Source organism: Cricetulus griseus (assembly GCF_003668045.3).
Source record: "Cricetulus griseus strain 17A/GY chromosome 1 unlocalized genomic scaffold, alternate assembly CriGri-PICRH-1.0 chr1_0, whole genome shotgun sequence".
In the NCBI taxonomy this organism is placed as follows: domain Eukaryota; kingdom Metazoa; phylum Chordata; class Mammalia; order Rodentia; family Cricetidae; genus Cricetulus; species Cricetulus griseus.
In genome coordinates, this window is record NW_023276806.1 from 197,061,052 (window position 1) to 197,079,453 (window position 18,402).

An 18,402-nucleotide genomic window follows, 5' to 3' on the forward strand; every position below is an offset into this window, starting at 1 on the left:
TCTCTGTCATCCCCCTGCACTGACAGGACCTTTTCTCCCAAGTCTGACAGTCATGACTCTGATGCCTCCATCTGCCTGGACTCACAGGCCCCATCTGCTCACCCCTCCTCCTCTGTAGCCATCTCCGTCCCCCCTTCCAGCAGTGATTCTCACCCAGGGGTGCATGGCCCCCCAGTAGCCTATCAGAACCTCCTTCTGGGTGGTGGTGTTATTTGTGAGCAGATTGCTGCTCTGCCTCTGAAGTTCTGATAGGCCACCTGGGGGCCATGCCCACCCCCCCCTTGGGTGGAACCCCCCCACCCCCCCACCCCTGGGTGAGAATCACTGCTGTGGATGCCCCTGTCCTGTCTGTCCCATTCTGTGTCCCTAGCTTTCTGGTGGTGACCATTTGATGTCCTGACTGAAGCATCTCAGTGCTTCCCATTTCAAATGGACAGGACACTTTCCACTTAAAATGACTTCCTTCCTTCTGTTAATTCCTTCACATTGATAGAATGCCCAACCCCAATCTATATGGTGAGCTGTTTTCTTTTTCAGACACATTCCTCTTCACCCTAGTCGCCCCTAACCAAATATGGTCCGACATTTTGATGTTACCCCAATCATATTATTCTGTTTGCTTATCATTTATTATCCTTTTTAATTTCCCTTATTCTTTTGCAGTTATAAACAGTGAGCCCTAAAGAACCATCTTGTATTTTTGTCTATTCTTGCTTCCTACAATGCATCCCCTCTGACCCTTGTCTTTAGTTTCCTTCCCACCTGAAGCTAATCTTTCTCTTTTGGGTAGATCCCATCTTTCCCAGCAGGTGTCCATCTGTTCATTTCAACACTAGACATGGAATTGTTTTCCAGCTCAAAATAGTAGAATTATTTTCTCAGTACCTGGCACTTGGCTCGTGTCCCCACCCAAATCCCATCCCAGTCCTCCCACCCCCAGTCCCACCCCGCCCCACCCACCTACCCCACTACTCCCAGCCCTGCCCTCCCACCAACCCAAGTAAGCCCCATCCCTTATCCCTTCCCCCCACCCACCCTTCCCCGCCGGATCCGTAGTAAAGAGCCTGGCCTAAATTTTGCTCCAGCATAAACACTCTAAGACAATAATTCTACCATTTCACCTTGCCTAATGTTGACTACCCTTTTCTGTTTTTTCTTCTCCATGCTGAGACTTACAAGCTGTGCTGGGCACTCTAAAGTGCCCTCATTCTGACCCTGGGACCTCCCATGTGTATTTATTCTCTGACTGGCTCCAGCTTGTCTCCTTCTACCTTGCTCTCTGGCGCCCATGCTCCCTGGTATGTCTTGTGCCCTGTCTGTCTTCCATGCACTGCAACTTCCTCCTGTAGCAATAGTTTTTTAATTTTTTTCCCTACATTTCTTCTCTATCCTTCCTGGCTGAGGTAAACCTTCTTGCTTCATTGCTGTGACTCTTATTTTGTTGTTCATCTACCTAGTGTCACTTTATCACCTCTTTTTTCAACAGTATATAGTCTGGTCTTTGCTGGGCTCAAATGCTCATTTTCTCCCATCCCTATGCACCATGCCACCTTCTCTCCTGCAGCCGTTCAGTATCATGGATCTGGACACTCTTCATATCTAACTGGCCCTACTTCATATCTAACATAAGGCTGCCTTTCTCTTTCCCACCATCTCCCACCAGCTTTATTCCTCTTTCCTTTCCTTCCACCAAAAAGGAGCACAGAACATTACCACCAAGCCTGCACTGTCTGCTCCTTCCCTGTCTTACTTGCACTCTCTACAAAAGGTTTCCCCAAACTGAATATAGCCATGTCTGTTGAACTTGCTTCTGCAGAGTTAAAGATTATCTAGATCACCCATCTCCTTCCATGTCCAGCCTGTACCTACTTTTACAATAGGAATGGTACCATTTTAAAGGCCTCTTTTTTACAAAAGCACCAGTTTCCATTCTGGTCTGCCCTCCATTCAAAAAAAGAAGCCTTTCAATTGAACCCCTGCTTTGCACTACTAACAAGCTTCGCTGTTTACCTTCTGCAAGAAATCTATAAACACTGATGAGTTTCGAGGGCCTCTGCCCACTTTTGCTACATCTCCTGTCCCTGTTCAGTCTCTCTGTTGTACAGCACACCCCTCTCCTTTCAGCCAGTCTTAAACAGTGGGAGCACAGGTTCAGAGGTCAGCTGCGAAGTGGCTGCTACGCATTGGTACCCAGCTGTGCCTCCACTGTTTGTACACATCCCCTATCTACACTCTTACTGGACTCTCTTCATGAGAGTCCAGTACCATGTTTCTGAGGTGGCTTAACAGTGGTCTATGCAGGAGTCTATAAGGTGCACCTCACCTGGTTTCCTCTAATTAACTCAAGCCACTCTTGTCCCTTTGCTACAAATGCCATCAGTTCCATTCTACACACACCCAGGCTTTTGCTTCTGTTCTCCTCTTCTGAAATCTGACATTAATGCCACCAATCTTACAAATCTGTCCCCTGAGATCTGCAAATGTTCCCAGCTAGGGAACTCTACAGTCTAATTTCTGTTTTTCATTGTTGCCCCATGACCTTTGCTTAAACTACCACAAATGCAGGAAGTTCATTTCTGAATTGCTTCCTCTTCTGTTTTCCCATCAACTCCCCTGACCCAACTGGACTCTCACTTGCCACTGCCTCATGCCATCCGCCTCCAATGTGTCTCTACCCTGAATATGAATGTAACCCTGCCCAGCCACCTCCTTATTTCTCATGCTGTGCTTTCTAGACACTCTCCAGTTCCTCCCTAGATCTGATGCTATTTCTGCCCCAGACATACCTACTCCATCCTCCCACAGAAGCACCCACCCTCACTCTGACTTTCTGCTGGGCTTACAGCTCTTTTCGTTGGCACACTAGTCCCTAACTCCCCTTCCTGCCTCAGCAATCATCTCCCTCCATGAGCTCCCTGCACTGCTGACTCCATTCTCCTCTGTTCTTGCCTCCCCATGGAGAGCCAGCCACACATACACACATACATACATACATACATACATACATACACACACACACACACACACACACACACACACACACACACACACACACACACACGCTCTCGCGCCGCCGCCGCTGCCGTCACACATCATCCATCTCTGTCAGCCCCACTCCTCCACCTCAGTCCTAGCAGGAGCCACAGAGTTAGCACTGCACTCCCTGCCCCTGACAGGAGACCCTCATACAGCTCTCATCCTTCTCACCCCTTCCTTCAACACTGCATCCAGTTGCTCTCTGTCATCCCCCTGCACTGACAGGACCTTTTCTCCCAAGTCTGACAGTCATGACTCTGATGCCTCCATCTGCCTGGACTCACAGGCCCCATCTGCTCACCCCTCCTCCTCTGTAGCCATCTCCGTCCCCCCTTCCAGCAGTGATTCTCACCCAGGGGTGCATGGCCCCCCAATAGCCTATCAGAACCTCCTTCTGGGTGGTGGTGTTATTTGTGAGCAGATTGCTGCTCTGCCTCTGAAGTTCTGATAGGCCACCTGGGGGCCATGCCCACCCCCCCCTTGGGTGGGAACCCCCCCCCCCACCCCTGGGTGAGAATCACTGCTGTGGATGCCCCTCTGTCCTGCCTGGCCTGTCTGTCCCATTCTGTGTCCCTAGCTTTCTGGTGGTGACCATTTGATGTCCTGACTGGAGCATCTCAGTGCTTCCCCCATGTCATACAGACCCAACACTCAATAGCTGGCATCACCTCCTTTCTCTCTCTGTTGCCGCTTTCACACACAATGTGCCTGGAGCCTAGTTTGTATAGGAGAACTCTTTAAACATATTCCTCTTCATTCTTCCTACTACCACCAAATACAACCTTCAGGCATTGTGGCAATAGTTTTTACTTTAACCTGGTCCTTAGGCTGCTTATTCTCCCCCTTCCCACTTTGTGATACAATATCACAGAGAGTCTGGCCACAGCATCACTGTTGTCATGTCTGTCCTGTTGCTAAAAATCGGCACTTTACCCTCACTATCCTTCCCACCCCCTCCCTGCGCAGTTGCTCTCTATCTTATTAAACCTAGCTTAATCACCAGCGTGAATTTATGAACCTCTGTACTCTAGGTGGAGTCTAGTCTTCTCTAGGCTCAGCTCAGTACCTGAGTCCTGGCTTGTACCTTCTCAAACGAGCCTGCGCCTCTCCCCATGTTCAGCCCACTATTCTCAATCCTTTTTTCCTATCTAATCTAGCTAGTCTCCAAATAAACCTCACCCTAGCCACTCAACCTTGCCTGCCAGCACCCATCCCTAACCAGTCTGTAACAGGGAACCAGGCCACAAGTTGCAGTATCCAAGCACATTCAAGGGTTAAGAGCACATTGTCCACTTCCCTTCCCCATGCCCGGCCTTGAAGGCTGGCTGAGTCCTCCAAGTGTCTCCATCCCCACTTTGGCACCTCCATTCTACTTCCTAGCCTAGCCTGTCTCCCTTGTGCCCTACTCTTGCTCTCCATTTTTTCTGGCTGCCTTCTGTGCCATTTGTCTTCCATAAGTGATGACATTACTGTCCTGTTGTCACATGTTATTTACCATCTTTCTCCTTCTTAGCTGTTGTTCTTTTGCCACCTGCCTTACAGAATTCACCCTCCTATTTCTGAGGCTTGTACTTCTCTCAACTACCTAGTGTCTGCCACTTCATCCCCTCACCTGCTCTGTTCTCCATAGGAGGCTTCTGGACCCTCTCAGCCTCTTTCCATCCCGTCCCTATTGCCTTCTCCTGTGTGATCAACAGCTGTCACTCATCTGGATATTCCATTAATTCTAGCTTCAAGACACACTTGTTCTGCCTTTGCTTCACCATTGCAATGATGTGGATCGGGGTGGGCAGTTGTCTTTCCGTTAGAGTCACTGGGTTCCTCAAAAGTCTGCACACTGCTTCCTTTCAGGCTCCCCTTCCTCTGTTGTTTCTAATGCACCAGGATCCTTTTCCAAAAAGGAGGACTGCACCACCATCTGTGGCAGCTGCCTTCTCACCATCAGTACTATAGTCCAAGTCACTCTTGTTTCCTTTTTCTCCTTTGGGCCCACTACATTATAAGACTAACATTCACTCAGTTTTGAAGTCCTACTGCTTATGCATATACTAGTCTTCATCCTGTTTCTCTTCTTTATCTCTTGTCCTTTGACAAGAAAATAAATAACAACAAAAACCCAGCCCCTGAACTCCTAAACCTCAAACCCCTAGAGCCTTGCTGTGTCCTGTAAAAATAATGTTACCTACTTCCTTTACCTTCTCAAGCTACACCTACAACCCTCAATGCTCCCTCCACAGCACACTGCTCTCTTTTCCACCAGGCTTGAACAGTGGAAGCACAGACTCAGTGGTCACTGCGAAATGGCTGTTCCGCATTGGTTCCCAGCTGTGCCTCCACCGTTCACACACACCCACTGTCTACCTACATGCTCACTTCTTTCCACTTGAGTCCATCCCCATGTCCCTGAGGTTGCCTTCCAGTGCCATCCGTTCAGGAACTGTCATAAAGTGCATGTTACTTGGTTTCTTCTAATTAAGCCAAGCCACTTTGACCCCTTTACTTTACCTCTTCCTAGGGGCCCCATTCTGTAAACACTTGGAGTTTGTTTCTCTTCTCTTCTCCTAAGACTTGACATGGAAACTCCATCCTACCGGCTTGCCCCCTGAGATTTGCCAATGCCCCCATTTGGAGAGCTTTACATTCAGACTTCCCCTTTTGTACAGTGGCCCATTTGCTTTAACCAAAACCACTGTGCATGATCTTTCTGTTTTCTCTTAGATTGACTCCCCCTCTTTCCTATCAACTCCTCTGACCCACCTTTACTCCTACTGGGCACCTTCCCATGGCAGCCAACTGTAGCCTCTCTTTGTGCCCTGAACATGAATTTACATCTTGCTTGGTGTTCCCCCGTGTGTCTCTCTCCTGTTGTTTCCCAGAGGCCTCTACTCTTGTCAGCACCCAGCCTTACTTCTTCTGCCACCTCCCAGCCAATCCATGGACTCGGGACTCTTTCCCTCACAGGTGCTGGCCTGTCCTCACTGTTGCCACTATTGTCAGCCTCTTTGTCCCTCGCCAGCAGTGCTGAATCCATCTGCTGCTCAGCCTCACCTCTACCATTCTGTGTTTAAATCAAAATCAGTGACATACCTGGGTCCTTTCCCTCAGCCTTTCCTCATCCCTGCCCGTCAGTGATAAAGTGCCATGGCCACTCCTCCCTCATTTCTACGTTGGCCTCATCTGCTTCTTCACTACACACTTCTCTTCTACCATTTATCTGCCCTGGGCTTCCTTATACACTTTGCCTGCATTCTGCGTGTTCCCTAGTCACTCCCATCTCCACGGTCTTTGCCATGTCTCCCTAAATATAATGCCCTCCTTTGTCCTCTCAACATGCCTTTTCTTTCCTTCCTGCTGGGCTCCTTCATTTTGTTCTTTCTCTCATTTTTGCCAAATGAAATATTGTAGCTATCACGGGTCTCCCTTGGGTTGAAAACCTCAAACCTCTTACTTCTGGGCCAAGTAACCATTTCTACTTTTCTCCCTAGTGCCTAATAAAGTGCTATGTTGTGAGCTACTGTCTATGAACCCTCTAGCTGATGTAGCAGACATCTTCCTGAGCCTCCTTTCCTGAGCCCTTAGTGCGCTCACTAAGCTGGAGTCATGCTGTACCACTCTGCTCCCATATCTAGGCACTCAAAGTTTGCCTCCTCGTGACCTGAACTATGGGATCCTCCCAGCATCCTACATTCATGGCATAAGGTGACATCACATTGCTTTTCACATTCTCCTAAAAAATGCACAGGAGAAATGGTCTTTCGTTCTCTACTGTGTTCCTGTCCATTCATGCTTTTGTCTTCTGCCCTCATCTTGTTCCCTCTCCCGACACCCCATACCCACATAGAGGTGTCCACCCCCACTCTGACTTGATAGAGGGCTGACAGCTCTCTTCGTGGGCACTCCAGTTCATGACTCCTTTTCCTCTTTCTCCTTTAGCATTCAGCTCCTTCCCTGAGTTCCCCTCCCCCCTCCCCATGGACAACCAGCCACACACATGCATGCATACACGCATATACACATGTACACACGCGCGCACGCACGCACTCGCACACACACACACCACTGCTACACATCATCCATCTCTGTCAGCCCCACTCCTCCACCTCAGTCCTAGCAGGAGCCACAGAGTTGGCACTGCACTCCCTGCCCCTGACAGGAGACCCTCACACAGCTCTCATCCTTCTCACCCCTTCCTTCAACACTGCATCCAGTTGCTCTGTCATCCCCCTGCACTGACAGGACCTTTTCTCCCAAGTCTGACAGTCATGACTCTGATGCCTCCATCTGCCTGGACTCACAGACCATCTGCTCACCCCTCCTCCTCTGTAGCCATCTCCGTCCCCCCTTCCAGCAGTGATTCTCACCCAGGGGTGCATGGCCCCCCAGTAGCCTATCAGAACCTCCTTCTGGGTGGTGGTGTTATTTGTGAGCAGATTGCTGCTCTGCCTCTGAAGTTCTGATAGGCCACCTGGGGGCCATGCCCACCCCCCCCTTGGGTGGAACCCCCACCCCCCCACCCCTGGGTGAGAATCACTGCTGTGGATGCCCCTCTGTCCTGCCTGTCCTGTCTGTCCCATTCTGTGTCCCTAGCTTTCTGGTGGCGACCACTTAGTGTCCTCACTTAAGCATTTCAGTGCTTCCCCTTCTCATTCAGACCCACACTCTCTTCCAACCCCCTCCTTCCTTTCTGTGTTTGCTCTTTCACATGCATGACACAGTACAACCCCAGTATTCATGAGACTTGTTCTCTTGAAGCCCTATCCCTACCCATTGTACTCTCCCACCCTTATGTCAATGTATTTGATTCCATTCTGGTCCTCTCTCGGCTTCCATCTCTTAAACCTCCACTCCTCTTTCTCTGCAGAGACAAAAGGAGCCCTTGCAGAGCATACTGCTTTCTTACACAAATCTCTCATTTCCTGATGGCCTCTTGCTTTTGCCCCCCTTCCTACTATACTTAAAGCTGCTCTAGTTTCTTCTCATTGTAGGATCAGTAGATTCTTCAACTTGCATTAATCATCCTCATCACTCAAAATAGAATCTCTAGGTCTGTGTCCACAATTCCACTCCCACCTTCAACATCACTACTCCCAGCCCTGCCCTCCTGGCTAGCCCAGTCTGCCTTCATTCTGTGCCTGTCCCAAACCCCACCTTTACTCCACCCACCCTTTCCTACTAGAACCTGGCCAAAAATTTACACCCTTGGCAATGGTGTTCACTTTATTGTCTGGCATTCACTTTGTGTCCTTTTCTGTTGTCTCTCTCTCCCTCCCCACTCCATCTCCTCTCTCTTCCTCTCTCTTACCCACTCTTGTGCCCCACCTTGTGTATGATGTCCTTGCCTTCATTGTAACCTTGGCACCACCTCCTCCTCCCTCGTCCAGCCTGGCTCTGGGTTGCTCCCTAGCCTGTGCCACTTCCACAGCTCACCTCCTTTTCCCTTCCTCACCAGAAGCCCCCCCACAGCTGTTCTTGCTGCCCTTCTTTTCTTCTGTAGCCAGGAGAAGACTCTCTGCCTCATGTCTAGGCTATGCTTCTCTATTCACTCCTCATTCTTCATGAGGATCAGCTCACTTCTTCAGCCCATTCTCACTGCTCAACCACTTTCCTCTTCTCCTCTTCGGGGACTTTTCACCAACCAGTTTTCCATTGATTCCGACCTTTTCTTTTTCTCAGTAGCTTTTGCCCCCATTTCCTTACTAATAGTTCAGCCTCTTTCTTCCCATCCCATGAAACAATTTCCCATGAAACGTTTCTTTTTCTGTCTTCCCATCATTTCCATTCCTCCCCTAAAAGGACCTCCATTGATCATAGGCTGTCCAATTTCACTTGTTTCTCCTTTCAGCCATGGCATACTGCCTTCACACACCCATTTTCAGATTTTAAGACCCTCTTCCTAAGTAATTTCTACTTTCCATCCTGTTGTTCCATGTCCTCTCTTGCTCTTTGGGTCAGCTGAGCCAGAATAGATGCCCCCACACAGCCCTAAAGTCCTCCACTCCCAGAGCCTGGTTTCCAGCTCTGCCATTTGTCTACCTTCTTAACCTCCAGTGCCAATCTCACAATGCCCAGTGGGTTCCCATGTCCACTTCCTACCCCATCTTGCCTTCTATGTCAGCCAATAAAGACTTCCCCTGGAATGGGGAAGAATGGATTGAGTTAACCCTACAAAATGTCTTCCAGCATTGACCAGCAGATGCTCCTCCACCATTTACAAGCTCTCTACCCTCATTCTAGACTTGGTGTCCACGGGTCCATCTCCATGTTCCTGAGATTACTGTCTTAGTTTTACTTACTTAGTTCTTACTGCATTAGACATAGTTGTTTCCTCCCTTTGAGGCTTCCCCTCAGAGCTGTTATCATTTCACCATGTCTTTCATTAACTTGGTAGTCCTAGAGTTTTCTAGGTGCCTTCCCAGTTTCTGCTTCCTGCTCTGGCTGCCCTACCCAAACTCCCTTCCTCCCAGTCCCTGCTCACCTGGCCCACTCTTGTCTGCCTTCTTCTTTGGTGTGGTACAGTGCCTTTCCCCAAGCTCTCTGTGCTCTCTGCTCTCTTACTGTTTGCTCTTTCCACTACTTCCCATTTTGACCCATGTTCTCATGCTTTCCCAAACTCCTCACCTCCTCCCCTTTCCTGGACACAACCGGTCCTTTCTCTTGCTGTATCACACCTTCAATATCCAGAGCCCCTTCCCACGCCCTCTGTGCTGCTCTGGTGTGTTCTGCAGACCTCTGACTCTGCTGCCCACTGACCTGTCCTCCACGCCCAGCTGCTCCACCACATCCGGTCCTCTGCATCAGACTGACTGTACCATTTCTTCACTGTCTTCCCAGCAGTCCTGTGGCCCAGGCTTATGAGTTCCCTCTGGAACTCCACATCCTTAGCTCCCTGTAACTGGTTTTGCCTCCTTTCACATGCTTGAGTCACTCTGGTAAAGCTCTCAGGGAACATCTGCCTCTCAGTTGCTGTCACTGTGACTTTTTATATTCTGTTCCACACAGTCTAGCCCATTCTGACATAGTAACCTCTATCTACCCTTACCCTAACTTGATCCTAACAACAACTCCTGATCCTCCTGCTTCTCTCCCGCTCCTCAGTACTCAACTCCTTCCTTGACCTCCATTTCATTACTGGCTCCACCTCTTTCTCTGCTTCTCCTCTCTGGATAACAAGCCTCAACTTTGATTATTACTGAACACTACCCATCTCAGCCCCACTCCTCCACCTCAGTCCTAGCAGGAGCCACAGAGTTGGCACTGCACTCCCTGCCCCTGACAGGAGACCCTCACACAGCTCTCATCCTTCTCACCCCTTCCTTCAACACTGCATCCAGTTGCTCTCTGTCATCCCCCTGCACTGACAGGACCTTTTCTCCCAAGTCTGACAGTCATGACTCTGATGCCTCCATCTGCCTGGACTCACAGGCCCCATCTGCTCACCCCTCCTCCTCTGTAGCCATCTCCGTCCCCCCTTCCAGCAGTGATTCTCACCCAGGGGTGCATGGCCCCCCAGTAGCCTATCAGAACCTCCTTCTGGGTGGTGGTGTTATTTGTGAGCAGATTGCTGCTCTGCCTCTGAAGTTCTGATAGGCCACCTGGGGGCCATGCCCACCCCCCCCTTGGGTGGAACCCCCCCACCCCCCACCCCTGGGTGAGAATCACTGCTGTGGATGCCCCTCTGTCCTGCCTGGCCTGTCTGTCCCATTCTGTGTCCCTAGCTTTCTGGTGGTGACCATTTGATGTCCTGACTGGAGCATCTCACAAGTGCTCTCCACTTCTTGTATAGACCTTGAACCCTCCTTTTGGAACCAGCTCCTCCTTTCACACACATGTCCCAGCCCCAGTCTGCACTAAATGATTGATGTTTTAGCTCCTCATTTCCACTTTTTTCTCTTAAAAGTTAGTTTTTAGAGGACCAGTGTCTGTTTTTCCTTTTATTTTTAAATTTACCTCCCCTTCCATCTTCTGTCACTAACATTTTTCTGGTGTCATCAAGCATGCTTTCTAGGCATGGATATGCTCTTTCTCCTGTGTTCTTTGGGGTCTTTTCCCCAGCTAAATTCAGTTTCTGTATTCATCTCCTAACTTAAATATACACAGTCCTTCCATCTTCCGTACATGGTTGCCATCCCGCTTGCTTTCCCATCCGCTCTCTCCCTTCAGGGTGTTTGCTCTCTCTCTAGTTCTCCAGTCTTTTTCTTGGCTTATCCTCTCATTCTCCTGGCCTTATTTTGTTGTCCGTTGTTACCCTCACTCTTGGCAGTCCTGTGAAGCTAACTAGCCCTATGTTTACTCAAGAAGTGGTCAGAACCATAGGGTCCTTGGCCTCCACCTGCATTCTACCCTCTTGATGCAGTTACAGTGCTGAGACCTTGTCCAGCATGTCATCTTCACATGGTCTTTCCCGTGTAAGGCTTACTTTAACCTTGCTTTTTTTATCTGTTTATTTTTTCCTATACTACCTGGGGTAGGAGACAGCTAATTTCTCATCCATATGCCCCTTTTGCTACACATTCATCACTCAGTCTGTTTTCATTGTTCTGCTTTTCCTATATTGCACTCAGGTGCTATGGTTTTCTGTTCACTCCTTGGTAAGACTCCCGCCACTTGCTTTGTTTCATATCTACACAACCTAATTGTTTTGTTTTTCGAGACAGAGTTTCTCTGTGTAGCCTTGGCTATCCTGGAACTCACTCTGTAAACCAGGCTGGCCTCAAACTCAAAAGATCCACCTGCCTCTGCCTTCTGAGTGCTGGGATTAAAGGTATGTGCCACCCCCACCCCCACCCCCACCCCCAGGAGACACAGACACACGCATGCACGCACGCACGCACGCACGCATACAGACAAAAAACCTAATTCTTAACTTTTCTATCAACTGTACCTTTCTTTGTGTACACACTTCCCTGAACATTACCCCTTCCTCCCAAGTTCTGTTTTTACTTATCACTTGATCTCTTTCCCTTTCTTCTTTAATAACTGCCTCCCTACACCACCTTCTTCCTGACTCAGCTGCTTTGTAAATACCAGAAATTATCATTACTCCCCCACACACACACACACACACTCTTTTTATAGTGAACACACTGCATTTTGAGTTTAAAAAACCCTTCATCCACCTCCCTTTTGGGGGGAAAAAAACCGAACATTTTCACAACCATCATTAAAATGCTTATGAAAATTTTAAGAATGTTTTATAATATAAACCATGTTTAAGGACAGTTGTCCAATTATTTTAAATGCAGTTTTCATTAGGAGACACCGTTTTATGTGGTACAAAATGATTCCATTCTATAGGATGAAACAGTGATATTTTTAACATAAGTAACAAGTTGTTATACCTTACATAATAAATACATACAATGTAAACAAATATTTTGAAAATGTTTACTTACCAACTGATGAGTTTCTTATGTCACATACTATTTGGAAGATGACAGGAATATTTCACAGCATTTTTTTCCCGGTCCTTGATTATAGGTAATGAGCCTACTGATGATAAGTACTATGGCCATAAAAAAAAAAAAAAAACAAAAACAAACAAACAAAAAAAACTACGCTACCCCAAGCAGGGTTATGTACAAAGGAATCATTAGCATTAGCATCTGAGTGTAACCCACTGGTACCAGGCTTCCTAAGCACATGGTGTGGGGTGTGTGTGTGTGTGTGTGTGTGTGTGTGTGTGTGTGTGTGTGTGTGTGTGTGTGTGTATGTGTATGTGTATGTGAGTGTGTGTATGTGGGGGGTATATGTGTGTACAAGAACTTTACATACTAACTGCTTTTAGACTGTGCTACAGAGCTAGTAATACTTGCGTTCCTCTTTCTGGCCTGTTGTATTTGACACTCTGAACCTCAATTCATGTATTTCATCTCCATTCAAGTACACATAGCCCCATATATATGTTTTCCTAATTGTGTCTCACTTTCTCACCTTCAGCTACTTCTACAAGACTCCTTAACAATACCCCAGCCAATCCAACTGCAAACTTTCCTGCCTCTCCCATACCATCCCTTAGTCATTCTGACACCTCATCTGACCTGCTAAGTCCTCCTTCATTTCTCATTCAGGTGTGACTTTAACTTGTAACACACTTAAGAAACACTGCTCTTGCCTTTCCTTCTGCCTTGCCCTTTAGTTAAAAACTCCACACTGGGGCATCAAGAACAAGTTTACTCCAACTCCTTCCTTTTCTCCTTTCCACACACTCATCATTGTGATCAGAGTTTTAGTTCTGAAGGTTTCTATGGCTCCATGATCTCTTTCATTACCATGCCACCTCAGAATCATTCTCTGGGTTACAAAGTTCCTCCAGGGCATTAACCTCTCTTCTTCATGTCTTTTGACCCAAATAAGGGGTTTCTCCTTCCAGTCAGTACCTGCCGTTGTTTTCATCTGTCATTTTCCCATTCCTTTCTTCCTCACTCTGTCTTATCCTAAAATAATATCAGCCCTTCTTGTAGAAACCACCTGTGTTCCTCTTGAACAGGACTTTCTAGCCAGGTTCTGTCTCTAGTATGTTTCCCCTCTTCAGAAACAAAAAAGAAAACCACAAAGCCTTCATACAACAGAGAAACTTCAGTGCCATGGTCTACACAGCACACATTTGTCAGTTTGAGTTGAATTCCCATCATAATCTTCAGCCACTGTCTCCCAGTATTACTCATCCACTCTATAGACAGACTACCCAGAGATCTCTCCTGGTGCCATTTTACCACAGTTCATCCTAGCCCATCTCTTCCTGGTCCTTTGAATTAGAACTCCCACCAAAGCCTCCCTGATTTAATGCCTCATTCTTCTCCCTGACCAAGCATTACCAGTTTTTAACATCTAGCTTTCAGATCCAGCATCTAGCCTGAGACCCACATTCTTTCAGTCTTGCAGATTCCACTCTGGGAAATACCATTACCTGTTTGCTTATGCCACTCTTACTGTTAACTCTCCTTCAGATAACTCCCAGTTTACAGTTCCCAGTCTGTCTCCTCCTCCTTAATCATGATGTTCAGTATATTTTGTAGTCTAGATTTTCAGAGGGTTCCTAAAATTGCCCCTAGCTCAGAGCCACCCCATGTAAACTCTGAAACCCTCAAGTCTGTTGGTCATACTGGTTGCTTCAGATGCCGTTCAAGGAAAGACCACCAGATGCTACTCCTTCCTTCAGAGCACTGTTTCATAGCCACACTCTGCTCCATCTTTGGTGCAGTCTAGCATAACACACATTTCACTCCTACAAACCCAACTCTGTCATTTTTTAGCATTCCTCACTTTGGCCCTCTATGATGCCCTTCCCTGACCTCCCACCCAAAATGCTACTTCCTTTTTCTTTTTCAGATTCCAACTTCCGTCTCCTCTGGGTTGCTCTCACACAAGGCTCCCTAAGTTTCATGCCATGCAGAGTCAGCCAAGCTCTACAAGTGGTATCAGCAGTTGTAATGGCACACTAAGCAGTAATCCACATATGCCATCTAACTGGGCTGCCATCCTTTCCACACACTGCAGGCAGCATGGATACAGAATTACAAGCTGCCTGCCCACACCTCCATTAAGCAATCCAAGTCGTCATCAGTCACTTGCTATCAGCACTCTGGCATCTCAGTCATTACAGACTTTCCCTTCCTTAATAGTCAAATCCTCCAATTCCCCTCCAACCCTTCCTGTCCAGGTCCTTCTTTGCCATCGTGTTCACCATGGTCTCTATGCGCAGATGTAACCAGTTGGATTTACATTGAGCTCTGACAGGACTTTCCATTTGAGGTCTCTATTCTACACTTTCTCTACCAGTTGGCCCTCTGACATGTTTTCCTCCCCTTTGCTTCCAGTCCACCTTTTCATTTTCATTCCTTCCTGACTTGGGGCCCAAGAATACAGCCTTAACTTTTCATTTTATGTCAGTCATTCCTTAGTGCTGCCTCTTTTACATCTGAGGTTGACTTATATGTTGGTATTGTACACTGTTGTTCCTCTTTTGACCTAGAAAAGCCTTAATTTCCAGCAGCCCTCCTGTTGTGTGTAGCGTGCCTGTGGCCCCAGCACCGTCTGCTCAGGGCACTTCCATCCCTGTGGCCCAGCACCGCCTGCTCAGGGCACTTCCATCCCCATCACTCACTTTTTCTTTACATTCGCCGCCTAATGCTTTCACCCACCTCATTCTGCTTTCAGCTCAGTCTAACCCTGTGTGAATCCTTTGGGTGGCCTATTGCAGATCCACTATTTTAGCCTCTCACTTCTGCTCTCTGCACACCCTGTCCTTCAGCTATTTAGGAATCTCTTCAGATCTGTATCTCTTCTTTATTTTGCCACAGGCTTCCTCTCAGGGATTAACTTCGACTTTCTACCCTGACATGTGCTTACTACACCCCTGTCCTCAGCCCAGCAGCACAGCCCTCTCCGTTTAGCTTTCAACACTGATCCCCAGTTCTGTACTCGTCTCACACTTTCTGCCTTAGCAGTTGACTCTGGTTTTTATTTAGCAAGTCCTTACAAAATAGGCTCCATTTTTTAACCCTCTTTGACAGAGGTCTTCGGGTTTTGTTTTCTTTGTTCCTTTGCTTTTGCCTTTCCTGTCTGATGAAGCTGTAACCATTATGATGGTAAAGTTGTGCTCTTGCCCTGGAAGGGCCCCTCTGGCCTTCTGTCTTGTCTCCCAATATCTGTCTCTGCTCTGGCTTTACTACCGTTGGCTTTTAATGCAACTCCTGGCAGGCTCCCTGCAAGTCCTCATTGTATCAGCCAAATCATTTAGTTAAAAAATGTGCCACAAAGGTTTAATTCACTCATTCTTCCTCAACCCATTCCTACATGTCACATCCTCAGAACTTTTAAATGCCTTCTGTCTTGTCTTCTACATAAAATCCAACCAGTCTGCCCCAATCTGTGATCTAGTCTACCATTCATTTGGTCTCTAATTTATCCCTAGGCTCTTAATCCTGCAACTTCAGATAGCACTCTATTAAGATTTATACTAAAGGATCTATGGCATTGAATTATAGTATCATGGGTAGATATATATATATATATATATATATATATATATATATATATATAATTATAGTCACACAAATTTAACTCCTAGAAAGTCAGCTTTGGAGACAAAGGTCATGTCTATCCACATTGCCTTATACCTTTACTTAAATGTCATGGACTGGAAGGAAGGAAGGATGGATGGATGGATGGATGGATGGATGGATGGATGGATGGATGGATGGAGACTCTTAATGTCCATACTATGATGTTTACAATTGAGTATTTCTTCTCTTGCTCAGACCCCCAAATAGCTTTCTAATGCTTCAATTTCTAGTTATTTTGTACACATAGGCCTTTTCCAGATCCCTGATTAGATCATAGGCCCCTTTCCTTCATCCATGCTGGCTAAATTCTTTCCTTCAAACTGATTGGAAAACTCTGTCTTTATCAAAACTTCACTCTCTAAAATTGTGTCAGGTTTTTTTTATTATTATTATTACTCATTTCTTATGTAATTCTTAGTCATCTGAAACATACAGTGCCTACCGGCTTTCCTGTTTTGAAACAGACTTTACCAGTAGTAAAACCTCACTTTCATGTACTCACTGTTGGTTGAAAGTTGACTTAAGAGTAGTTTATTCTGGTGTTCTGTAGAATCACTTAAGTCCACAATCTAAAGACAGCATTGAGACCCTGTACTTGGTCAGTGTTAATCTGATGATCTGTGTGCTTTGCTGTGTTTGCAAAATATTGTCCCTTTTGACCAGCATGACAAAAAGTCCCTCCAAAATATGTCCCCCTGCCTTCTTCACATCAACACAGACACAATGTGCTCAGGTCATCTCTTCTGTATATTCTTCTAGTCTACAGCACAGAAATATGTCCAAATCATACTTTGTGAACTGACTAATTGACCAGCTTGCAAGCTGCTTCAAGAACTCTACTACCTTAGAACAGGGTATGCATCTGTTAACACTGAAATGTGGAACACAATGCTGAGCACAGATGGTACTTCCTCAATGATGATGGAAATGTGCTTTTCCTATCCACTCACGTGGATTTGCCTGCTCTTCCCACCAGTTGCAAGCACCTTTAGCTGTACCATGAAGTTTACAGTCCGGGACTGCGACCCTCACACTGGAGTCCCAGATGACGATGGGTATGACGATGAATATGTGGTGAGTCTCCCCTGCAGATACTCTGCACCTTTGCAACATTCAAAGACTCTGTCACAAGACCATTTTCTAGAAACAGCTGACAAAACTCATGGGACCTAGACTGACCCTATTTGTAATGGAATCGTATCATGCCAGAGAGAATTTAAATGGAGCTCTTTATAACTAAAGCAAGGAAATTCACCTTATTCTCTTTTAGTGGGAATAACTAAGGTAATTGCATTATTTTTAATGTTATTGAATTTATTTATAAAGTAGGTTTTTATTTTATGTCAGCAACTTTATCTTTGGTTGGTTGTAATATCAGCAAGTCATAGACTGAAAAACTTTGACAAAAAGGACAGGTGGAGTGGCCTCAACTAGGGGACAAAATGTGGCAATATGACTGCTGTGCGTCAAAGGGCTACTGGCACTCACCCTATACTTACTTGGCTCTTGCCAGATTTTTCTTGCCCCTCTGTACTAGAACCTATAGCATCTGGCTTAGCCAGACCACATTAGTGAGGAAGAACTTTCTTCAGGCCCTTTGCATGGTTTGTAGACATGATGATCAGTTCCTTCTATTTTTGTTGTAGACTTAAAGGATTTTTATTTACTGACCCCTGCTTATTGCCCACTAGCTGGAAGATCTTGAAGTGACTGTGTCTGACCATATTCAGAAGGTACTAAAGCCTAACTTTGCTGCCGCCTGGGAAGAAGTGGGAGATGCATTTGAGAAAGAAGAAACCTTTGCTCTTAGTTCTACAAAAACCCTTGAAGGTGAGAAGAGTTTTGCTGCCAGTGAGCTGCCTGCGGCCAGGATAAAACCCAGGAGGCATACATGCAGTTCCAAAGAACTTTCTATTGAGTATGTCTTAAGTAATCTACTCAAAACCAGGTACCTGTCTTCATCATCTGACCAAATCAGCCATTTTCCAGACTAGTAGCCTCCCTCCACATTGTCTACACCTCTGTGCACCTGCAGCTCCTAGGACATGCTGGGGCAGAGGCAGACCCTGGTGTTTAACTTTCCTAATACTGCTACATCAACTTTCTCAACAGAGGCTGTCAACAACATCATCACATTTCTGGGCATGCAGCCATGTGAGAGATCAGACAAAGTACCTGAGAATAAGAATTCCCATTCCCTTTATCTGGCAGGTAAGAGATTCCCATCAGCTCTCTCCTAAGATGTATAGAATTTAAAAGGAAGGGATGTGAATAGCCACTCCATGCCCTGCTGCTGTCTGTC

The 18,402-nt window shown here is 46.7% G+C and overlaps 1 protein-coding gene across 2 annotated transcripts in view; it reads left to right on the forward strand.

The window, feature by feature from the left end:
- The window catches only part of Copg2 (COPI coat complex subunit gamma 2), a 114,947-nt gene that overhangs the window by 94,852 nt on the left and 1,693 nt on the right, over window positions 1-18,402 (forward strand). For both annotated transcript variants that reach the window (XM_027391601.2, XM_027391600.2), the window contains exons 21-23: window positions 17,077-17,174; window positions 17,792-17,930; window positions 18,213-18,311. In XM_027391601.2, coding sequence (XP_027247402.1) covers window positions 17,077-17,174; window positions 17,792-17,930; window positions 18,213-18,311 — 336 coding nt within the window. The remainder of the gene's footprint in view (window positions 1-17,076; window positions 17,175-17,791; window positions 17,931-18,212; window positions 18,312-18,402) is intronic.